At 44.5% G+C, this 24,890-nt stretch overlaps 1 protein-coding gene across 8 annotated transcripts in view; it reads left to right on the top strand.

The window, feature by feature from the left end:
- The first annotated feature begins 908 nt into the window (after positions 1-908).
- TJP2 (tight junction protein 2) overlaps positions 909-24,890 on the top strand; it is a 68,839-nt gene continuing 44,857 nt past the window's right edge. The window contains exons 1-3 of one of the 8 annotated variants that reach the window (XM_074570945.1): positions 3,127-3,180; positions 7,476-7,562; positions 14,386-14,506. Coding sequence is in view for 1 of the 8 variants with exons in the window: in XM_074570940.1 (XP_074427041.1) it covers positions 22,524-22,586 (63 nt within the window). In the remaining 7 variants the exon portion in view is untranslated. Of the gene's footprint in view, positions 1,747-2,323; positions 2,474-2,903; positions 3,181-7,475; positions 7,563-13,720; positions 13,821-14,385; positions 14,507-21,952; positions 21,982-22,478; positions 22,587-22,648; positions 22,782-24,890 lie in introns of those variants that run through there. The other 7 variants (XM_074570941.1, XM_074570944.1, XM_074570943.1 and 4 more) reach the window with 7 other exon arrangements.

Below are 24,890 nucleotides of genomic sequence, written 5' to 3' on the forward strand. Positions count from 1 at the left end.
TCGAAAGCTGTGGTGTGCGCATGTGTGTTAATTATTAACTATAGCTACAAGCAGGTTTTTTCAGTACAACGTCTGAATGCAGTTTCGTATTTGCTGTCAATAAAATAGGCTCTTTCGGTGCCTCCTTCCAAAGTCCAGCACCTTCACGAAGAACACTGTTTGCCTTCTTTATCTTAATTTCAGTATGAGGCATACTGCACAAACATCATCTGCACCTGACGAAGGAAGAAACCAATCTGAATTAGGCATCCTGTGGGAATCCAGAATATTTAGCATCTGTTGAAAAAAAAAAATCATCTGCCCTTTCCCACCGGCAGCAAACAACAAACCAGAAAACTTGTAAGTAGATACTGTTTCACAGGCGTGACAGCGGGGGAGTTTAGTGCTTAATGTTAGAGGGGTTTGGATGGGGTTTAACCGCCCCGGAGAGAGCAGATAAGGAATTCTTGGTGACACACAGCGCTTTACAGCGCAGGAGAAATACGACTCCAAAGAATCCCGTCGGGGCTGTTTGGCCTTGCCTGTCTCGTTTCGGCTGCAGGTCGTGAGCGATGCCGGAAAGCCGATACCTGCGGAATGCCAGCCTGAAGTGGAGGTGGTTCACAGAACCGCAGGACGGCAGGGGCGGGAAGGGACCCCTGGAGACCACCCAGTCCAACCCCCTGCCGCAGCAGGTTCCCTTTGGGCAAGTCGAGGTTTCGGGAACAGCGTTGGCAGGGCTCTCGCCGAGTGACGCCGCCGGTTGTGGCCTGGGCAGGGGCTGCTCTGCCTCCTGCTCGCCTCGGGTGTCCCAGCGCGGGGGGGCGGTGGCGCCCAGCTGCCGGCGCCCGGCTGTACCGCGGGGGGGGGTGGCGGGCTGCAGGCGGCTCCTCTGTGATAAAAGGCGGGGGGGGGAAAAAGCGTATTCCGAGGCGTACGTGGAACGCTGCGCCGCGGTTTTCAAAGCTGTTTCAGGGGTCTGCCGGCTAGAAAACGTTAGACGGGCTCCGATCCCGCGTTCCCTAGAAGTGAACGGGGAAAAGCCCGCGCAGAGGCGGGGCTGGCTGACAGCACGCACCGAGAGCAGCGGCGGCCACAGGGCTCCGACCCGCCAGGCCCCGGCCGCCCAGCTCTGATCCCGCTTCAGGCAATGCCGGGCGGCCGAGGCAGAGCCGGGGCGGGGGGGCAGAGCCGGGTTCCCCGCTCCCGGGAGACGGGACGGGCTGAGAAAAGCCGGGGGCCGGGGCGGCCCCACTGCGGTGACTCAGCGGCGCGGAGTAACCGGGCTGCGACCGGTATTTCCTGTTCCCCCGCCCGCCGCCGTGTGTGTGTGTGTGTGTGAGTGAGTGAGTGAGTGAGCGGGGCGGGGGGGAGCGGGGCGAAGTCACCCCGAACTTGGGGAGGCGGCAGCAGCCGCTGGTGGAGCCGCTCCTGTGAAGGGGCGGCGGGGGAGGGAGAGCTCTGCCCGCCGCCCGCCCCGTCCTGCCGCCTGCCCTCATCGGCCTTCCTCTCCCCTCCCCTCCGCCCCACCTGGGGGCGAGGCCGGCACCTGCGGCGGGAGCCGCCCCCGCCCGCACCCGCAGGAAATTGCCCGACTCGGCGGGGAGCGGATCCGAACTCGGCCTCGGCTCCGCACTCGGGACTCGCCGCCGCCGTGTCAGCCCGTGGCGGGCAGGGCAGGGCGCGCAGCCCCAGCGCCGGGCCGCCTCCCCGCACCTCCGCTGCCGGACGCCGCCGCCGCCGCACCGGGGCTACCTCCGTGAGCAGGCGAGTACCCCCGCGGGGAGCGGGCTGGGCTGGCCGCGGCTCCGCGCTTCCCCGCCGCGCCCTCTCCTCTTCCTCGGGCAGGTGCGGCCCCCGCCGTCCCCCGACCGGCGCCGCCGCTCCCCGGAGCCGCGCCGCGGGGATGAGTTGCGCGACTTCTCCCTCTCCCTCCTTTGTGTGCTTTGGGCTTTTCCACCCCTCCCCTCTCCGCTCCTCGGGCGCGCTTCGCCTTCTGTGTCGGCGGGAGCCGGGGCGGGGGCTGCGCTCCCCCCGCCGGGATCCCCCCCGGCCCCGCCGCCGCCGCGCACCTGGGGCGAGCCGGGCTGGGGCCGGGGATCGGCTTTTCCCTAACGGGATTAAGCGGCTCTCTGTGACTTTTTCCGCGCTAAATCCTTGGCGGGAGAGTGCGATACTACGTGGGAAGCGGGGGAGATGTCACCGATGAATCAGGGGTTTGTTTACCCGGTTTTTTGGCCGCCGGGGGGGCGGGTCTGCCGGCGGCGGGGGGTTTCGGGCTGCCTTTGTTGCACACGGAATTCCTGACATCTTTATGTTGGCACGTCCCGAGTGGATTCCAGCCGTGCCTCGGGCTTTGGCTAACTGGGTCAGGGGAGGTTTCAAGTTAACAGGGAACTGTAAAACAAAGGAACAGGCGGTTCCAGCAGCCAGACGCTTGATTGCCCTCCTAAAGCGCCTTGGCATCGGCCTTGTTTGCGGTGCCGGAGCCCAGGTACATCGGATTTGCGTCGTGGAGTGTCAGGGTTGATGTACCAGTGTTACGCGCTTGCTTTATTAAGGAGCTCTGCCCTTGCTTTCCCCCTGCTTGAAACCTGTTTCCTCTGCGTATTTTTCCAAAACGAAAAAGTACACGCTGTCTGAACACACTTGTGTAAGAGCCCTGCGCTCGTCTTTCAGATTGGTTATCTGAAAACTTTTCATACCTCCAGCGTTGCTTTCTAATGGCTTGCTGGCTTAAAACAGCTGCAGTCTCTGAACAACCGGCTCCCTAGCTTCGCTTTGTAAACTGGTGTGGAATCCAACAGCTAGGACAAGTATCTGAAAGCTCTCACCCCCCGCAGCTGTGCTCCAGCAGAAGCCACCAATGTCTGCTTTGCTTTAACCTTTGGATGTAATAATTATCAAGGCGGTGTGGTTTGAAACAAATTAAAATGACTTACCTTTTCTTTTGCTCAGCAAAGTTCTATTGTAAAGGTTTAGGACTGTGATTCAGCTGTGGCTCAGAGAAAAGGAAATAAAAACAAACATGTGCTGCGACTGATAAAATCACTTCTTTTGTTTCTGGAGCATTCATAGACTAAGGATCTACCTGTAAACTCTTCCAAGCAATGACCCTTGTCAGGATCCATGAGATCTGCGTGTCAAGGATCAGGTGCTGGAAAGCATGGGAAGTCTGCTTGCGTAAATTGATATTCACTGGTAGGTCATCAGGCTGCTTGAGGAGACTTTGAAATGCTTTGCATGTAGTAAGCACGTGTGTGCCATTCAGGCATGGTCAATAAGATTTATACTTAGTATAACGTAGCGCTTATGAGGGCTTTCATCAGGCTTCTGAGAAACCTGTCTGCGTGTATTTGACTTTTAGGTGAGTTTACTGTTATAATTGCTTCCAGACTGTTATATGCAAACATCTTATGCACTGAACATGGCATTCAAGTAGCGGTAGTGACTCCTCTTCCTTTTGCACAGCGAAGGCCCTATGGATTGGAGAAATTGTGTCTAACTTTAATTGCTTTCTGCATTGCCCTGTGTCACAGTATCAGTAACTGCAACTGTGCTCAGTGCCACTACACTGGGGTTTTGTGAGACTGAAGATGAGTATTGTGAATTATGCAGTGGGGTTAGGATGGTCCCAATACTTTGCATGAACTATAATCTCAACAGAGCTCTTCAGAATGAAGCATCAAAGTAATTAAGTGTCTGATACTTTTTTGACTGCTTAATCCTCCCTTTCCTGGTTCAGTGTCTTCTAAGGACAACCAGGAAATCTTTCTTAGTGATTAAAATAATGTTTAAGCACTGTCATGGTTCACAAAATGGGATGTGTTGTACCTTTATATAAAACCTAGATGCTTAACATCAGAAAGTTCCTGGATCATAGTAATCCTCAGCTGGGGGCTGGACTAATATCCCAGGACTACTTCAAAGCTGCTTTTAACTTAGAGCAAATTTAGATGATAGCATTTGTGTGTGTGTTTTAACAGTTACCAGCATTGTCTGTCTCCAGAACTTCCTTGTAGGGAAAAGGAAATCTCTTGTTACAAGACCGTTCTCCCTTAATTGCTGAAATAACAGTATTTACATTCTCAAGGACGGTGTAAATTTTGTCATGCCTTGGCTGCAGCAGTTTTGCCCTATTGTAGTAATCCTGGAACCAGTCGTTCTAATAACAGGGGAAGGAAAGTGCGGACATGGTGTACAGCTACAGTTTGTTGAGGTTAAAGATTTTGAAGTCTGGCTTATTTTCAAACAGGTATGAAAGTACTCATTGCTGGGAAAAAATGAATTTATTAAATCTCATGGTTCATCTTGACATGAGCCACGTAAGGCCTGTGAATCTTAATCCCAAATTGCAGTGCATTTCTGTGAACTTTAGAAGACTTCTTAACAATGAGACAATCTATTTGCAAAACAAACATTTACGGCAATAAGGATATAGGGCATATAGAGTGTGTTCAAATGGTGAGTTTACATAGAAAGATTGCAGCACCGAAGCATGAGCGGTTTCTCATGGCCATGCTGACATACGCACACCAGTGCACGTTGTCTTTCACCACTAAAGGTTTCGTTTCAGTCCCATGACTGCCCCCAGACTCCACATTGGGAATCCCTGGAGAAGTACGCAGGTATACGGAGTTCTCTTCCAGGTGCTTTTCTCAAAATAGAGCTGTTCAAACACCAGGTGCTTTTCTCTGTTATCTGAACCCATTCTCTTCCTCAGAAAGACCAGCACTGTGTTATATCCTTTTGTCTGCTCCCCTGTAAAGTGTGCTTACTTCTTGTCCCTGGAGTCTTTGGAGCCTTCTGTTGCCCTTTAATGATTTTTTTTTTACCTGTACCAGGCCTGCATTTAACAGTAGAGGGCTGAGCTTATTTTTTACTTAAATATTACATAACTAACACAGGTACTGACTGCAGTATGGGAATTAAACAGGTTCGTGCTGCAGTGAAGACCACTCCAGGTCATTTCGCAACTTACTGTTTGGGTTCTGTTTTAGTTGTTTTGTTGTTGTTGGTTTTTGTTTTCTTTTAAATCAGATAATTGTTTTTTGAAAGTCGCTAGGGAGTATTGTAGATTTCTGTTTCACATGAGAATGCAGACTGTGGCAACTCCTTTCTGTCCTGCATTAGAGGACCCTTGCAGTTGTGAATATATTTAGGATGTCTGTGATCCAAGCATGATGGGAGTGAGCTGTGGGAGCTCTAGTCTGGTATCTTGTACGGCATCTACCCTGGTGTGTATTCATCAGCTGCGGGCTTTGTTTTTAGGAAACACGAGCTACCCAGGTCTTCCTGAATTTAGGTCAGCATTGTCATTGTGTATCTGAGTGTTGTGTTGGAGTGTCAGGTAACCATGGTTTCTAATCTAGGAAGAAAATGAAACTCACTAGTGCTGTATTTTCACATGAAAATGTGAAAATGACAGACAAAAATACTGTGTGATAGTAGGGCCGATAAGAAGTGTGCAAGGAAAAATACAAATCCCCTTTTGTTCTGATTTTTCCCAATGCCTGCTCCCCTCTCCATGCTGTTGTCTTTTCTTCTCTGTTGCACCAGCAATCCAGAACTGCTTTTGAGAAACTTCTTTTTGTTTCTCAAAAGTATGCTGATAATCTTGGGTGTGGTCTATATACATGTGAAAAGCCGGATTTAGGATGTTGAGTTAGGTGTGGGTATGTTTCATTAAGCTAGGCATGAGTTCAGATGTTTTGGACCGCTTTGGATTTTTCCTCAGATTGGCTCAATAACACCTTTTCCAAAAGCATTTTGTAGTTGTTACTCTGTCATAACAAACTGGTTCTTTGACATCAGCCTGCATTGTATTGATAAACTGAGCCTGAACTCGGCAATGTCCGGCTTGGTCTTACACCAAGGTTTCACATATTTATTCAAGCTATTTGTTACTTGCTTTGCCACTGTTAGTTTTGGGGGTTGGTTTTGTGTTTTGGTTTTGTTTGTTTGGGGGTTTTTTTAGACATCAGAGAAAACCCATAAATCTCTCCTGTGCGCACTATTAACAGCAAGGCTGTGTGTAGTCTGTCTTGCTCTCTCTCTCTATTCTAACATCTGCTTCATCATCTAGCTCTGCTTAATAGCCAGCAGATTTGACTGCTGGTGTCTCTAGCCTCCTTAGCACAACTTTGTATAAGCTGATTCTGGGAATCTCCGGGAACATATGGACTGCTCAGGCAAGGGACGATCTCTAAGGAGGGGCCAAAAGGGAGTGCAATCAGTGAAGCTCCGTGAAAGAAGTTTCCGGGTCCTCCTCTTCTCCTCCCATGAAACCATTCGCACCCCCAATCTGATCCTTGATGCCTCCAGATTGCTTCAACAGATCAAGCTTTGCAGATAACGTTGATTGTTTTTCAAGCCATTTCTTAGCTATATGGCCCAAACAAAACACATGTACGTTCTGGAAGTGAACAATTGTCTGTTGTAGTTATTCTTGTCACCCGAGAACAAGCAAGTAGTAAAAGACCTTTGTTTCTTTGCTCTCTGCATGAGAGAATTCTTCCATCTGTAGGTGTTACAGAGATTTTTTTTGTTGAGAGAAGAGAAAGGAAAGAATTTTGTCTCTTTCCAAAGATGGAAAGTAATTTGTGGCTACATTGGGCAATGGTTTCCTCCTTTGTAGTTGGGTCTGAAGTGACTGAAGATGTGATCATGCTTCTGTCATCAGTTTTTACATGAAGTATGCTCTACATCTAATTAAGAGAGTATGACTCTGTTTTCATCTGTCAAGGATTAGAGCAAAAGGAAGCTTTTGCTTTGATGTCATAAATGTTTCTTTAATGCAGAAAAGAGCTTCTGTCATTCTTTCCCCGTTCCCTGAAATGTATCTTGCTTTCCAAATATCCACTGCAATTGAGTCTACAATTTTTACAGTGTGACTGAAAATAAGCAAACTTCAGAACTGCTTTTGCAAAAGTCATCTGTAGAATTTCAGTCTGGTTGAAATCACTGCTGCAACACTGAAACTGCCCCCCCATCCCACCCTCGCCCCCCCATCCCACCCTCACCCTGGCTGTGTTTCACCTGAGGAAGCACAGAAAATAGGAGAGGACTTTGGAGCAGATAAAGAAAAGCTAACAGTTTCCACAGAGTCCTCTTTCCTTGTAGCCAGTGTAGCTCAGTGCGGCTATGACAAGTGCTCCAAGCCTCTTGGTACTTTGCCACAATGCAGCACATCAGTTTGATAGAAATGCGTGTAACTGGATTTTCTTTGTTTTGTAAACTGTAAATTTTGTAAAACAGTAATTAATGCGAGGGATCCGTAGGGAGGTTAGCAGAGAATGCAACTACAGTGCATAAACAAAGAATATTTTTAGGTGAACTGCAAGGCGGTTTCTTGCTGTTATCTTTTTGGATATGGCTGAGGAACATGAGTTCCTGAAATTGACACAAATATTTTTCTTAACAACTTAATTCTTAGATTATGTTTGTTCACTTGTGTGTTCCCAGTTAGGAAAAATGCGCTGTGTTCTTTCCAATAGAACTTGGTGTTCATTCTTCCTGAAAAAATACAAAGCCAGAAGAAGGGGAGTGGATGATAACTCCCCAACAGGAAACAATGGATGAAGGTATGTTTTAGACCTTTTGTTTGCTCTGCAAAAGCCATCCTTCACAAACAATGGATGTGCGAGCAGCTCTGAGTTTCTGCTTTCAAATAAAGTTGAAGGAAGTTGATAAACTGTGACTCAGTCTTACTCCCTCTAGATATCCAGAGATTTCATGAACCATTTAGCCAAAAGCAGTACTTGGGAGTAACTTGTGCTTATGGCATGAGCTTGGCTTCTCTGTGTGCAATGTGTAGTTGTGGAGCATGTTTTCTAGTCAGAATTAATTGCCTTTGTCCAAAGAGACAAAAGATGGACCAGAGCTACACTAAATTTTTTTTAGACTTTGCATAGGACACTGGCTTTAAGAAGTACTTTTGGGAAGTTTTTGTTAAGAGCTGTTCCTTAGATGTCTAAGGGGAAAATTTAGGGTTAAAAAAAAAAAAAAGCGTTAAGGGAGGACACAGAAAGAAGTACCAAAACTTCTTAGGAGAACTTGTGGTAATACTGATGTTGCTAACAAAACCGACTTTGATGAAAAACTGGATTTTATCAAAATGTTTCTGTGTTTAAGTAAAATTGAATGTTGTCATGGACTACTGCAGTCAGAAGGTTCTTAAAAACTGGAATGGTTAAAAAACTGCCACTTCTTATCTTGTCTTTTCCTAGTCTGTACTGCCTTTGCAATAGAGCTGCCAAAGCTACCAGGACTCAGGATGCATGCAAGTCTAATGATGTTAGCTGTGCTTGCAGACTTCTAGTAGTACTTGGCTTTCCTAAGCTTTTTAATACTTTGTATACGGGTGTTTGAAGTTGTAGTTAAGACCTGGAGATGTTAATTCTTTGCTTAATTTCACTCCTGTGGTTTTAATATATTAATTAATTTTCTTAATACATCACATTTTCAGACTGCATGTTCCTTACATATCAGCATGCAATTAGGTAGGTGAAAACTAAATTCTTCCCTCTGACAGTTGTTTGTAGTGGTACTCCTTGAATCTAAAAAATGCTTAATTTTATTTTGCTCTTCTAAGATCAGTCCCACAGATTACTATTTAGTAATAACTAGAGAGAGTTCAGTGTGTGCATGTGTTAACAGAACCTACAAATCTGTCTGAATATTAAACACCAAATACAGGTAACACAGGATTGTAAGTAATACAGGACCTGGCAATGGTTATACGCATCTTGTTTTTAAGAGCTGAATATCTTACAGTGGAAGTAATGAAAGCTTGTGGTTTTTATCTTAGCAGTTTCCAAATAAGTAGCATGCAATATGACGTCACCCCAAAAGAAATATAGCCATGTCTACTAATACTAGGGAATAACTAAAATGCGCAGTTTACAGAGGGAGTTGTGGCTGAAGTCTTCAGTATTCCTGTCCCATCTGTTCTTTTTACATTTTTATCTACATTACTGCATAAGTACATAATGTTTATATAATACATATAATTATATATAAAACATTCTTATCTTAGTATTTAAGTAGCGTTACAACGCTTCCTTAGTTAGTCATTTTGCAATCAAGTACGTCTCTCTCAATATTGCAATTTGATAGTGACATTCTGGAAGTGCTGCAGCACTGTTACTTCAGCAGGTACATCTGTCTCCACCTTTGTAGTTAGTACCTGAGGTCTTTGGCACGCACAGTTACTTACCTCATGGCTAGAACAATTCTGACATGGAAAGTGGCTTCTGGCATTGTGTGAGGCTCATTTGAATGAGTAGTAGGTATCATAATGGGAGTCTTTAGCTTGCCTAATTCCGTACAAGTCACGTAAGGAAATGTTTCTCCATGCCTTTTCTGAACAGATCAGATAAATCCCTTGTAACACTTCCAATGTATAGAGCTTTCTGGTCCTGAGAAGAAAAGTTGAAGCAACAGCTATTTTTGTCTGTCACAGTGTCTAAAACAGTCTCAAGTTTTCTGTGCAGTTCTCTCTTATTCCGTGGATGGATTTGACAAGAGGAGTTACCTAGTGCTCCATTAGTACTTGAAAGATTATAGACAGCAGAGATTTAGCAAAGGATTAGTCAATTGGAGAGTGTGCATTATCCGGCCAGGCTTAGAACCGTGATTGTCTCTTCAATCATTTTCATTAGTGTCTTATTCAAAGATCGAATTATGTAACAATGACGTTTCAGGGGAATCTGGCAGGAGTTTTTCTTTGGTTTCTCTCTCCTGCAAACTCTCCAAGCCTGGGAGAGGGGAAAAAGCATTATTTTTATGCTTCAAACTTGCAGCATGTTTTGAAAAGCAGCAGCTCAAATAAGTGAAGAGGCAGATAAGTGAAGTGAAGATGACTTCAGTTGCAGCATCTGCGTTCGGATGATAACTTAGCGTGGTGGAACTCTTGAGTGAGGCAGGATGCGGTACAAGAAATACATTACTATTTTAGAAGCAGCGATAGGTATTACTCCCCTTAACAAGAGGGAGCTGCTTCCTGAGGGTAGACATGCAAATCTGTGGCAACATCCAGGGTAAGTGTTAAAAAGTAACCAGTGAGTAACTATGAGAAAACCTGTGCTCACCTTGAATCATGCAGTTTTTAAAACTTGTTATCAGAAAAGAGGAGAGTCATCTGTAAAACAGGTAATCTGTTTTTGTACCTTCCAAATCGTATATCTTCTGCAGTTGTAGTTAAACTTTGTGGTTTCATTAGAGATTTCTGTGTACTTCTTGTCCTTGGCTAGTAGAGTAAGTAGGAGAAGGGTTATTTCTAAATCAGGAGTTTGCTGAATAACAGAAAGGGTAAACAGATGTATACTCACCAGAATGAAAATTAAATTATTGTTTTGTGTTTATTGCTTACTACTAACCTGATGTGTGTATGTTTGCGTTCCACCTCTCCCACACTTAAAAACACACATATTTTAGTTTTATCCATGAGAGAACCAGCAACTTCTAAAGGTGGAAAACACTTTTCTCTCTGTGTGCAACTCTCCTTCTCTGCTAGGAAGCAAGAGTTCTTCATACTTAGGAGTACTGTTTCCCTGTAGGAAAATCTTAGTTCTTAAAAGAGAAGTCAATTAAGGTTATTAATGTTCAAAATGTGAAATATTGAGCATTCTGGTTTTGTTAAAAACAATACAGAGTGCTTTCTTGTACCACACAACTGGAGTATTAGGCTTCGGAAAATTCTTTCTGTTCATAACTGTTTCCCTCAAAAACTTACGGTGTAAGGTGGGAGAGAAAAACAATGCCTTACCCTATACGAGTAGCATCGATGGATGGGTGTCTTCACAGTCCTTCTCGTGTCTCCTATTGTTGTTATACATTAGAATCCTGCCACATTGTTTCAGACGTTGCAGAGGAGTACAAAATGTGAGAGGCTTTTGTTCAAGACCAATTAATATGTTTCTACTGGTTTGGAGTAGTTTTGTGTAAGCACGACTTCAAAGAAACGCTTGGAGTAAAACTGTGACTGTTTGGCTGTGACCTAACTTAGACTTGTCCTGTGGTTTTTCCACAAGCGCTTCCTCTAATGGCAGTAGCAACAGTAAAAGCAATTAAAATACAGTGCACCATATGATTTATTTTTTTTTAGTTGCATCACCAAAAACTAGTCTAGAAAATATGCTGATGCCAACCTTTTCCAGCCTCTTATCAATGCAAGTATTCTTCAGGTTGGTCTTAAGTTTCTGGTATCGTGTTAATGAGTGCTTGTAAGGCTTTTTGCTAAAAATCTGGCCACTAAAAGGGGTTCTTAGTACAATATATTTTTACACAGGACAGTGGAGTGTCCTAGACTGTGACTTCCTTTGATTGTTTCATGTAAATTATCTACATGCCAATGTCTTTGAATTTTGCAGCCACTCTTTATGTGTCGATAAAACAGTACATGATTGCTATTGATACTCTGAGGAGCTGTGTTGGAAAGTAATGCTGCATTCTTGCAAAAATTCCTCTTTGTTTTCAAGTAGGTTTGCTTGGCCAGGGTCACAGCTTGAAACAAGCTGTCTAAAAATGAAAGTCGCTAACTCTAGTAGCCGTTATTTTTTGTTTTGTAACTGGGACTGCTTGGCTTTCCTCTCCTACTGAGTATTAGTCAGTATCAAAGTGCAAAAAACACTACTGGGTTAATATTTGTTTTTATTTCCAGCATGCTTAATCGGGCATCTCCCTCCTTTCAGGGAGAGGTTTAGTTGGTGCGATTGTTGTACACGCTTGGAATTCCAAACTGGTTAAGATGTATTTGAGTTATGTTTGGATTTGCCATTCCAACAAGTTTCACAAAAGCAGAAAAGCTGTTGTCATTGGATTGTAATAGGGATCCCTTTTATGTTTTCATTAAAACTTTGAGGGAACTAAAGGTTGGTAATGAGCAATTGCGGCAGAGTGAACTGTGAGTTGAAGAAAAAAGTGCTCTTTTTTGTACCTGCAGACTGCTTATTCCATAGAACTGGAATAAGCAAACTAAAAACTCACTTTTCTAACATCTGCTTATCACTCAAATTCTAGAGATACCCTGTCACGTTCATATAAAAAAGGTGTTTTAAAAGTGGGTGTTTGTGTGCATAGGGAAAAACCAAACCATAATGAGACAGTTTCTAAAACCTAATACTGAATGTAGGATACATAGGTCCTCATCCGTCATCTCTTTGCTGCACAAATTCAGGTGCATGCTTAACTCAAATACTTCCTTCATTTCTCTTACTCATTTCCTAAAATAAAAAATAGCATTAGAGTGTGATGCCAGCTGCAGTGCCATGACTTGAAAGTTGTGAAAATCCTGATTAAAAACCCAGATTAAGGTGTGCAAAAAAAAAAAAGTGGGGCAGATTCGTTATTTTGCTAAGTCATTCATTTACATTTCCATATCAAAGTCATTGTAAAGTATGTTGTTCTACCTCCATTTTTGCTTGGAATAATGATGTGATTTTTGTGACAGACGGATTTTTATAACTTCTGGCATCTTTGCACATAGGCAAAATGCTTACAGCGGTGGTGATTTCGGTTTAGCTTGCTCGTGTAACTTTCCTGCATCCTCTAAAATAGTATTCTGTGCACAGCCTGAAACAATAAAGCTTATTCCAACCCTATTATTCTATGATTCTATGTTTATTCATTATGCACAGCATAGCTCTTGCTTAATATGAGCTTCCGTGATCACTGAAGAGCAGCATCCCTTTGTTCTATGACTTCTGAAATCATGTCTTGATATAAAACAGAGAGGGAAAAGGAACTTGTAGTTTCATAACGTGATGTCTGGCAGGTGCTTGCATTTTTGAAGTTTCTGAGAAGTTTATCAGAGACTAAATGCATTTTTAAAATTACCTTAGAAGTTTGAAGTTCGCTTTTTTTGAACCTGGGGCCTCATTATGATTGTGCTCAGGAAGAAGGGGGTACGACATACAAGACACATCAATAAAATGCGGGGTAGACTTTTAGGTAATTGGGGAAGTTCTGCAGAATTCAGAGTCATAGCATGGTTAGAATTGTAAGGGACCTCAAAGATCACCTAGTTCCAACCCCCTTGCCATGGGCAGGGACACCTCCCACTGGACCAGGCTGCTCAAAGCCCCATCCAGCCTGGCCTTGAACACCACCAGGGATGGGGCATCCACAACTTCCCTGGGCAACCTGTTCCTGTGCCTCACCACCCTCACAGTAAAGAATTTCTTCCTAATATCTAATCTAAATCTCCCCTCTTTCAGTTTAAAACCGTTACCCTTCATCCTATCACTACACTCCCTGATAAAGAGTCCCTCCCCATCTTTCCTGCAGGCTTCCTTTAGGTACTGGAAGGCTGCTCTAATGTCTCCCTGGAGCCTTCTCTTCTCCAGGCTGAACAACCCCAACTCTCTCAACCTGATTCTTTCAGTGTCTCTTTCATACGGCTCTCCTGCTATCCAGAAATGGCTAATGGACTATTAACCAGAATTAAAAAAAAAAAAGTATACATTGGAGAGGAAAAAAAACAAACAACCAAACAAACCCAAACCTGTTACAAGTAGGGATAAGATACTCTTCTAGGGAAGTGTGGCTATATCCTTCTTTGAAGATGGAACACTTTGGAAAGATGCTCTTTGAGACAAATTAAGATGATCAAGATGTTGATTGGTTTTCTTCTAAAAACAAAACCCAACTAACAAACCCTAACAACTAGCTTCTGTTTCTATTTCTGTCAAAAGTTCCTCCTTCATCTTGGTTAAACCATTCATTTTCTTTTTTCCTACAGAGGGTAATCAAGGGCAAGCAGCTGGGGAGAGGAGAAGCCCTTTGACGGGGATGCTGAATGGAAGCTAACATACTGCTGATGCAGAAGAGGGGTAGCTTAGGTCTGTGGAGTGGGGGAAGGAGTAGAAAATGACATTAGGAATTGTTTCTTATCTATCATTTGGCAAATGGAGTTACTAAGTTACCAATTGAATTCGCTAGGGTGCATGTATCTGATCGTTATTGTTGAGGTTATGGTCAAGATACAGTGCTCTTACTAGTTTAAATTTGTACAGTCTCGTGCAAACTAAGGTATCAGACTAAGACTAAATTAAACCAAAAGATCCCTTGTGGAGAGGACCAGTGAAACAAAGGGAATATAAGCACGCTTCCTGTCTGTACCCTATTTAATTGGCAAAAATGCATTGTTGCCTTATGTGCAGGCTGGCGTGGATGCCTGATGAGGGGCAGCGCTTGAATTGAAGTGTGCAGTGTTGCTGCAAGTGTAAATATTGCTGAATATCTGCTTTATTCAAGCACTGTTTCCACTTGATTGCCCGGGAAGCTAAAGCATGCCAAGCTAACCAGGGAAATGTATTTTATAATCTCTTTATCTCTAGGACTTCAGTGTCCCAAGCTTCACAGTCACTCTTATATGTATAACTTAAATGAAACTTTGTTTTTCAGGGAGCAAACTGCTGCACTGCCATCTCCTTGTGAGTGGGACTGGGAGCACAGCTGCACATCAAGCCCAAAGCATCTCACAGCAAGTAGACAGAGATACTCAAAAATCGTCGTTCCTCACAAGGTACTCGTCAAGTTCCAACAATTAGAATGGGCCATTAGTTTAAATGACATATTCTTGCCATGTGCTAGCTATAACATTCATTCTTTTAGCTATGTTTTTAAGAAGTTTTGAGAAACTGTACTTAACAGAGTATGTTGAAATCAGAGCTGGTTCTTTTGGATTCCTGAAGCAACTTAGAACAAGGACGTGTGCATTTCCTGAAAGCTTGATGATGTACAACAGGCCTCCAGAAGAGGAGAGACTTCTGCAATGAACTCAATATTCTGCTAAAGTTATGCAAATAGTAATGCACAGGCCTGTACTAGTTCATCTCTTAGCTAAACATTGGTAAAGAGTGGATTTAATCTATGGTGATGTCTTCAGCAAATATAAATATTTAGCATGGGTTTGGGGATAAATAAATTACTTTGAGCATGGAGGGTAATATTAATGGGAATTGCTTTGTGACTCAGTAGAGTCCTGGGAAACAGAATAGCCACACACAGGGGGAGTTGTTTTGCTGCATATTTTCTTAGAGTACATCATTAAGGTAAATATAATCCTTTTGGCATCTTAACCTTGCTTTTGAAACCTTTTCTCAAGTGCTTCCAGAGAGAACATAAAATGTGTCCTTAGTTTCATGTGTTGATCAAACACGCTTGGCTTATTTTTTTAAGTCATTAACAGATGACAATTTTAAGAGACCAGAAGGTTTTTATGCTGGAGTGTTGCAAAACTGTAATTGACTTATCTTTTATTCTTGAGAGATGATTAGCCATTGCTGCTTTAGTAATTTACTTGGAAATGTGGTTATCAGTTGTTCTGTCTTTCTGGTTTGTGATGTACTTGACCAAAGCCGTTCATCTGTTAGTTTAATGTTCTGGGAGTGAGGGGAGAGGATGCTAGTTAATAAGACTCTGAAGATATGATAGAAAGAGGGGGAAGAAAAAAAAAGGTTGGCATTCTATCAAATAACAAACAAGAAAGCTCTGTTCACTTAGGGTGCTGTGTGTGGGAAAATATGATACTAGAATATCAGTGAAGAGTAGCTAGGCAGGAATGTCCCAGTTGAAGGTCTCCAGGAGACTCTACCATTTTCCTCAAATAAAAAAAAAAAAAAGTTCCACGGATATGGTATGGTATGCAAACCTTACAGCAGGGAATGTGGATACTTGAAAACCCAACTCCTATTGAAAGAAACTCCAGAACCACGTATCCACTATAGAAAGGTCCCTCAGAAGATGCATCCAGCCACCTTGCCTGTGGGCTCCCAGGAGCTGTGGAACTGACCAGTGAATGACTGGTGGCTGTGTCTATCTGCTTTCACCCTGATGATTGTTCTCACTATTCTCCCTTGGACTCTCGCCAGCTTATTTCATTCCTTCCTAAAAAACAGCACCCAAAAGTGAGCACAGTACCCTAGCTGGGATCTTGCTGTTAGTGAATAGGGCAGCAGAACTGCTTTGTTTCTTAATGAGCTCGTCAGCAGGAGGTTTGCCAGTATAAATAGGATGGGGAGAGGCAGAGCTTTGAAGCATAGTTTTAGCACTGTAAAGGACTAACTTGGCTGAAGAACTGCTGTCTGGAGCTTTGTTTTTTAAATTAACCTCTGTATCTGAAAAAAATAATTAACAAAGTTTTGTTATGTTAGTATGTTACGTCTTATGCATTCTGCATATTCTTTCGCTTGTTCTTAATAAGTATGATGATCTCCATGAGAATGGGATCTTTGTTTTCTTTACTGTGTTGTCTTAATTAATTTGAGCCTCAACAGTTAATTACTATGGTAAAGTTTTTGATGTTGTAGGGCTTGACTTCTAGTGAGGGAAGGCAAATAAATTGCTACGAGCAGAGGGTTGTTTCACAGCCTTGCAAGGAGTAGTCAAGAAGCATGGAGAAGAGAGGAAGGAAATGAGATGTAAACAAAATGAATGTTCAAACAGAATGTGCTCAATGTGGTGCCTTCTGTTTAAGATGAACAAGTTGGGGGGTGGGGGAGAGATTTCCTTTCAAGCATTGATACACACTTCTGTATGGTGTTTGAGGAGAAAAACAGTACATGCTTGTGTGGTTTGGGTCTGTTTAAACTAATTTGTTATTTCATTCTTTAGAAAAACAGTACTAGCTTTTGTAGCTTCTTAAATTAATAGAGGTCAAAGTGTTTATGCCAAAGAAAGTTGCTTCGATTTGCATAGTCCATAGAGGAAGGGGGGTGTGGGAGTTTGGGTAGAGTCACTGTTAAGTCCCTGGTTTGTTCTCTGGTAATAGGTCACCCTATTTTTTTTTTGTTTGCCTTACTTACCAGCGTAGTTTTCAAAACACTGCAGTGTAGCTGAAAACATTTCACAGATGCAAATGTGTTTAGAGTAAGTAGACTGTATTTCTTCATTCTCACAACTCTACAGAGGTGTTTGATAATAGTCAATTAAAACAAGTATAATCTCATGCTGCTTTTTATCTATCCTGTGAAACGTGCTATACACTTGTATTTTCTAATTCGCATATTCTTTGCAAAGATGTGGCAATAAACAAAACAAGCGGTCTCGTTGATAGTTACATCTGCTTTTAGCAGAATAAACCAGTGATGTGTAAGATCTAGTAGAACTGATGACTAATATTTCAAAAATGTTGAGAAAAATATACTATATTACTGTATTTCCTACTGTTAATATCTCTAGTGCTGTTACTAGTTGTTCAGCACATAACAGTGTTTGTGATAGTACTTTTTTATTTCTTGTGAACTTGAAATTGAGTTTATAATTGGCTTAGAATAGTGCTGCTTCTTGCTCTAAATCTTTACCTACGTGTTTTTAATTCTGTTGAAGTATGTAGGTAAATCTGTATGTCTAGATTAAAAAACAAAACCCAAACAAAACCAAAAAAACCAACCTTTAACAAAAAAAAAACCATCCTTACCAAGAGAAGGTCAAAATAGGCAGTGAGGTGAGCCACAGAGGATTTTGTACTGTTGATTACCCCAGAAAAAGTATGTATGAAGTGTGGGATGCTGTTTATGTTGGGCTTTGTGTTTATTCCAGGGACATCTGTGCTTTCTGAAATAACAGCCTTGGAACTGCTGCTTTGAAACCTGGAAAGTGTGTATAGCTGTGCTATACACTAGTGTCCTTACATTAGACTAGAGACAGCCAAGGTGCTGCACTCTGAAAGCTGCGTGCCAAAATCTTTATGCTATGTAATCACAAGCTGCATTTTGGAAGGGGAGACAAGGGGCAGGATAATGAACACATCACTGTGCTTTAATCTGGCACTTAAGTCATGTAGTAGTCCAGGAATGATAGGCTAATTCCAGTGGAAGGGGACCTCAGGAGGCTTCTAACCCAACCTCTTGCCCAAAACAGGGTCAGCTGTGAGATCAGAACAGGTTGCCTGGGGTTTTACCCAGCTGGGGTTTGAAAACCTCCAAGGGCAGAAATGGTACAACCTCTCTGTGCGCTGGGTCCATGGCTTCGCTGCCCTCATAGGGCAAACTTTTTCTCCTTATATTCATCTGAACCTCTCTTGTTTGAACTTTTGCCCATCATCTCCTATCTTCCCACCACGCACGACTGTTAAGACCGTTAAGAACCAGCTGCATCTCTTCAGTCTCCTCCCATCAGCACCAATGGGCTGCTGTTAGGTGTCCCAAAGACATCCTTCCTCCAGGTTCAACAAGCCCTGCTGCCACAGCCTCCTCTTGCAGGGCCAGTGCTTCAGCAACCACAATCTTGGTGGCCCTCCATTGGATTCACTTCTGGACATGGTAACGAGTGCCAAGATAGCATTCATGGCTTCTCTTCTCCAGTCCCCTCAAGATAGAGATTAAGATTACTGTGCCATATATGTGATGTAACCCTAGTGTAGAGCTGCATGTTTGAACCATATGTAGGTCCTGAGCAGTTTGAGAGTCAGAGGTCAGCTACCTACGCATCCTTTAATCCTGAAGGTTGAATCTGTTAGGGACCAGCTTACTATATAAAGAATCAGACGTAATTGGATTTATGAATCATTTAAGTAGGACTGGGCTGACTGATTTGTGTGATTTTGCAGGCTGATGACAAACAGCAGTGTAAAGAGATTGCCTGGAAGGGAGGAGGGAAAGGTTGTTTGGCAACGTGATATTTTTAGAAACTTCTACAGTGCCTTTCATCAGAAGATCATGAACCCTTGCTTAAAAACAAAAGCAGGACTAACATCTCTGTTCGGACAGTTCAACAACTGGACTAGCAGCCTACATTCCCAATATGTCATGCTGAGATTGGTTCCCATTTCTTCAAGGAGGTTGCCTGTTTGCTGTGCTGTCTAGTAGCACTACCAAGTGTTGAATTTTAACACTTGAAAAAAGAAAAAAAGAAAAAAAAACCTGATTGTCAGAGGGGACAGGTGAAAGGCTTGATGGTGGAGAAGTGGCGGAGAGAACCTGAATCACAACATGGTAACCAGTCTTGGTTGCTGCAGGCCAGTTGCCGAATAGCCTTACTTGGTTGGCAGGAGTAACTTTGAGAGGCAGCTGCTTGTTTTAAATTTGCATCCTGTAGTGTAGTGTTAAATGGGTGTTCCCTCTGCTCATGCTGGAAGCAGCACAACTGCTTCATTCACAGTAGCATTAGATAATTTATGGAACACGTCCTAGGTTTTACATGACTCAAGCTACAGCAAGCGATCTATCTAAACTAGTGCTACAGAAACCATAGATTCAATCTGATTGTAGGCAAACAATGTCTGCCTTGATTACTTAAACTGAAAATCTCAATGGGAAATGTGATCACTAGAAGTTATTTGCATGTTTCTCAGAGTTAATAGCAATTAATCTTTCCATGGAAGTTAATTTTAAAATATCTACACACCTACGTAACAGTTCGTGAAATACCCTACTCACGGGACTGCTTTGAATAGTTACTGCACATGCAGAATAGCTGGTCCTAAGCACTGCAGAGAACAGAGCTGCATGTTTATAGCCTAATTCATGTAATTTTGACATGGTGTTGGTACCCACCTTTGCTCTTCATGATGCAGTATCCCTTCAAGGACTGACTACAACTGTACCTGCACCTCCCGTTTCAAAGGGAGACAAGGGCTGAAAAGTGCATGCAGCCATGCCTCCAAACACTGTGCGCAGAAACCTGCATAGGCAGATGAGACCATTTTGCTGGGTCACCTGCTGTCCCAGGTCAGTTTTGGCTAGTTTGTAGGTCTCCTATATAGTCCCTTGTGACCTACAACAGAGTCTTGTGGTGTTTAAGAGAAGCTGACTCTGGAGGAGAAGTTATATCTAATTATACACTTAAAGATGGGCCGCTTTGAGCTGCAGTTTAGGGGGTTGGGTTTGTTTTCCTTCAGCTTTCAAGGGAAGAGAATGGGGATGCTGGCCTCCAGTGGAGGACAGTTCACCTGTTCGGTGAATTGGGTGCTTGAAGTACCTGTTCTCCCTTTTCCTGCCACAGCAGGCAGGAACTTATGGTGCCGGAGTTTCTGCAGCTCTTGTCACTGGTTACACTATCTTGTATCCTTCCATTTTTGGTTTAGGTGGCATCATATCCACCTTGGGAGGATAGGTCTGACAAAGGGCAGGAAGTACCCAGGAAGGCCCGAAAGTCTGTTCTCTGTGGTTGAATTGCAGGATAAATAACTTATAAATTGTGATTATGTTGATAGTTACATCAGTCCATGCCATCAGTGTAGGCATCTGGGCACTTGGCCAAGCTCTAGCTGGGGCATGAGCGCTAGAGGTCACTTACTGTTCACATTTGCAGGCTGGCATGGGGTGATTTATCTGCCTGTTGTGGCAGAGTAGCTGTTTGGTTTGAGAAAAGAAATAAGAAAGCAGGAAAAGATATGTGTCTGCTGTACTTGTACAAGTGAGAAATTTTATGGAAAAACATGGGAAATATTTTGATAAGCCCCAATGGATTGCTTTCCATCTGTTATTGCAGGAAACTGAACGGGCACAAACTGATAGGCCCTTCCCACATGATGATTTGTGGTAAGGGATTGAAAACCAGCCTATTTTGCTTGCATAACTGTGGTCGGTTCCTCTGTCTGTGTTGCACTTACCTCAGGCTAGCTAAGTGTGTTAACCTTGGTTGCTGCCCTACAACTCAGGGAAGTATAGCGTGATATCCCCACTGTTTGTGATAACACCGTGTGGCTTTGATAAAGTCACATAACATGCCAAAACGAGGCTTTAGGCCAAGCTGCAGCTTTTGTCTGGAACCAAGAAGTAATCCTTGGCCTCGGACAGGATAGGCGGACCTTTAGCATTGCTCTGGCTGGCACTGCCTGCACTCACCAACAGGGCTGTCTCTGGTGGGGTAATTGGGAGTGCTAGCTCTTCATCTGCTGCCAGAGCCTGTGTGGATGGAGGCAGCTGTGGGAGGCTGGTGCTCTGCTTTCTGCCGCCACGAACTTGATATGTGTGTTAAAGAGACTGCAGTCACAGGGATGTAGTGGCTTTTCCTTTCCCTGTCCCACCTTATGTGTGACAACTGCTGTCTTTGAAAAAGTGTATGGCCATCAGGCTAGAAATAAAAATTGATCTTGCTTCTAAAACTACATAGTTGTCTGCAGCAAAAATCCTACCATATCCTTCATTGCAAAAACCAGCTCGTGGTGTTTTCATTGCGTCTTGTCATTTCAAGGAGATAAGTATTGTACAGTGGCTTTCTCTGCTGATGCCATGGCATAATATCTTATGCCGATGTTGCCAGCCAGTGCTAGTTCTTGGGAAAGCTGCCTCCAGATTGCAGAGACGTGCAGAAAAGCTCAGCGGTGCAGAGAGTGGCAGCTGTTTTGCCTTGCCCTGCTGTGTGTCACATCGAGAAATTCTTGATGCCAGATGCTATCACAGAACCCCCATGTGGGTGAGGAGCCTGGCCCCCTGCGCTTCATTTTTCCTAGTCTTGACTTTGGTCACGTACCAGACTGCTAGTGTTGCAACAAAAGTTGGATAGCATTGCTCGCTTGTAAAACTGAGCGGAGGGACCAGATGAAAGGAGAGCAAAGTTCATGCTTTGGCATTTTTTCTGCCTTTTTCTCTCCAAATTTGAGGGTAGGCCATACAAAGTAACATGCTGTTTGCATTCCTTTTTTAAAGCATTGGCTTAAGAAAGCTCTTCTCTTACAGTTTGCCCTCATTCTTAATTTCTTCCTTCCGAGAGTTGATTCAAGTATTGACTCATCCACACAAAATAATATAACTCCAGGAAGACAGTAGCACTGAGAAAGAAATCTTTTTTTTCTGTTTGAAAGTGTGGTTGAACTTCTGCCCATCTTCCCCTCCTTTGTGTCTTTAGTGACTAGTCATTTTTGCAAGCTCTTGAGAATACTGTTACCTCAAGAACATGCTTTTTAAAAATATGTAATTACAGCCTTGAAACCAAGCAATTCAGCCTCAGAATTAATAGCAGCAGTGTTGACTTTGAGACTGATGTGGAAGGTGGGAAGACAGGACTGGTGGGAAGGAAACCTGACCGACCCTGCGGACTTGGGGAATCCATCAGGTGGGTGAAGGCTCTCAAATCTGTGCCCTTCTACAAACGCCTACCAACAGAAAAAGGTAGAAAGGGGTAGTGCGTTTCTGTCTGGCAAAGCCATTAGGCTGTGGATACCATCCGAAAAGCCTGGCCTCAGAAACGCTGCCCAGGCTTGGAGCGCCAGGCCCACCCTCTCCCCTTTGCCCCGTGACAGGCGTCAGCTCCTGGCCACTGCCAAGGGCGAGAATACAAGAAATATTTTTGTAAACGGAGAATAACAATTCTTTTCTTCCCAGGGAGAATGAAAACGTTTCTTCGCCTCCTGGAGGCGTTTGCAGGCTTGATTGGCTGGCGGCGGAGGCCGGCCGGGCCCCGGCGGTACAAAGTCGCTCTGTGGCGGGCTCCTCAGTGCCGCCTTTGTCCCCGGCGGGCTCCGGCCGCCCCCGCCGGCCAGCGGCCGGACCGGTTTCCTCCGGCCCTTGCCGGGCAGCGGTGCCGAGGCGGGGGAGCCGTATGCCCGGGGCGGGCGGATCCGAGCGCTAGCGCCCGGCGGGGCCGGCGATGTTACCATGGGAGCGACGCAGGGCTCCGCCGGGAGCGAACCACGGGAGCCCGCGGGGGGGGCGGAGCAGGTCGGTAGCCTCCCCCTCGCCCACCGCGCTGACCCTGCTGCCGACACACCCCCCTCCCCCTCGCCCCGGCCGTGGTAGTGTCCCCCCGGCCGGGACCCTCGCCGCGGCCGGAGGCAGAGGCTCGGCGACGGGGTCGGGGGTGTCCATGGCACCGTGAGAGAAGGCTGCGTCTCTCCGTAACGAGTACCTTAACAGGTGCGAGCGGCTGGTTTAAACTTACTTGCGTCCGCCGCCTCCGAGCCAGGCCGGGACCACCCGCCCGCTGAGGCGGGGAGGCCGCTCCTGTGAGGGAGAAGGGGGGTGGGGGGTGGGGGGCCGCCGCTTGGTGCGGGGCTGCGGCAGGTTTGCGCCGCTCGTCGTCGCCGCCGGCCGGGGCGGGCCGGTGGCACTGCTGGAGCCGGGGTTGGTGGGGAGCCCCTGTTGCTCACAGCGGAGCGGGGAGCGGGCGGGCGGCGGGCGCAGAGGGGCGTTCAGGTGCCCGGCCTCGCCGCTCTGTAGGGCCGGCCCCGTGTCTCGAACGCCGGCAGGCAGGACGTGATTCTGTATTTATAAGCACCACTTGTGCTCAGGGTGCAGGTCAGTGCTTTAACCGAAAATCCCCCCTCCCCGTTTCTGTGTGGACAAACAAACTCTCATGTTTGAAAAAGAAAATCCTCTTCTCCCTGGCCCCTGCTTTGGGTTTTTTGCTTGTTTGGTTTATTAAAGACGGTGCAAACTTTTATGGTGAAACGTGTTTTCCTGTCGCTGAGCTGCAGCAGTCAATGCAGCTGCGAAGCACCGAGCAGTAGCAGGCAGCACCTGCCGGGGCTGGAGCGGCAGTGTGCTGTGCGTGAGGGCCTGTGGGAAACGGCATTTAGCTGTAGTCACCCCCCTCACCCCGGCTAAACCAGGGATGGAAGCCGTAAACACAACTTGCTTATGCCTCATAGTTTGTTTTGTGGCTTGTAGAATAGTTAGTACTGTTAAGTGGCCTTTTTGTGTACAGAGTCTGTGTGTTTTAGCCAATATCCCGCATTGCACATGTTATGAGTATTTATTTGACATCAGTGAACTACCAATGATACTTTCTTTTATGTGATTATTTCCAGAGTGTGTGGTTTTGCGGTGGTTTGCGGGTTTTTCTGGAGGGTGTGTGTGTGATTGTTTCTCTGTTTTTAATAAATAGCAAAGGTTGTGCAGCTGACCTGGGTAACTGTCCTGCTCTTACCCCACCCTTCTTGTTCTGTTATCTTCTTCATCTCCTGTACTCATCTGTTTCTTGTCTTCTGAATCCATCTTGTAAGCTCTTTGACACAGATCCCGTTGTATTTGACACTTCTGTTGCTGCAGTACATTTAGTAAGTAGGTGTTATCGTTTGCTTGTGGTTCTGGTGGGAGAAACATAAATATCCATGATAACGTGCTGGTGACTTGCCTTGCAAGTCTCTTGGGGATCAGGTTTAAATGTATTGACCTGAGATGGACAGAAAGCCTGACTTTGCATGTGTGAACTATAGTAGTTACAGATCCTGTATTTACAGATGTACGCTTTACATGGCTATTGGTTCCATACTTCATTTAAACATTTTTTGGACTTGCTTTTGTCAATATTGATGGAATCCTTGCCCTTTTGAAGTTAATGATGACACTTCTGTTGTCTTGATAAAAAGTGTGGGTTGTCAGGTCTCTATTGAATGTATCTGGTTTCTTCAAATTGTTTTAGGGTCTGCCTTTCATGTAAAGAAATAGAAATTAAATGGTTTGGGTGCAGCTTCTTTCTGTTTCACAGCTGTGAGTCCATGCAGTATGGAAGTTGGCCATGGGGGCTATGAATTCAGTGGCAGCTTCTCTGTCAGCAGAAAGAGAGCTGATCTTTCCTCCTGCCTAATGTTTGAGACTGTGAGAAAGCCTATGTTTCTTATGCATACTGAAATTAAGTAGGGAGTAATTGCTAGTAGGGGTCCTGCAATGGTTATATTCCTTATATTACAGTTATTAATAAGACCACAGTTGTGGTTCTTTTATAAAGACAACAGTTTCTTTATTATTTTGTAGAAAAAGACAGAAAATTCATCTGGGGAGATACTACAGCTATGATTTCTAGTTTCCCCTTTCTTTTATTAATGAAGCTATGTAAACCATATACAATTTATGACTATACTATGAATTCTATTTTTCACAGCTTGTGATTATTAGAACTGTAAGTCAAATAAGGCTTCAACTGACGTTGGAAACATTTTTGAGTCCTTTGCGTAACAGAAAGTGGCAAGTTGAGGTATTTTCTTAGGCACTGAAATCACTGAAGCTACAGGAATCTCTTTGTTG

Source organism: Larus michahellis, chromosome Z (assembly GCF_964199755.1).
Source record: "Larus michahellis chromosome Z, bLarMic1.1, whole genome shotgun sequence".
In the NCBI taxonomy this organism is placed as follows: Eukaryota; Metazoa; Chordata; class Aves; order Charadriiformes; family Laridae; genus Larus; species Larus michahellis.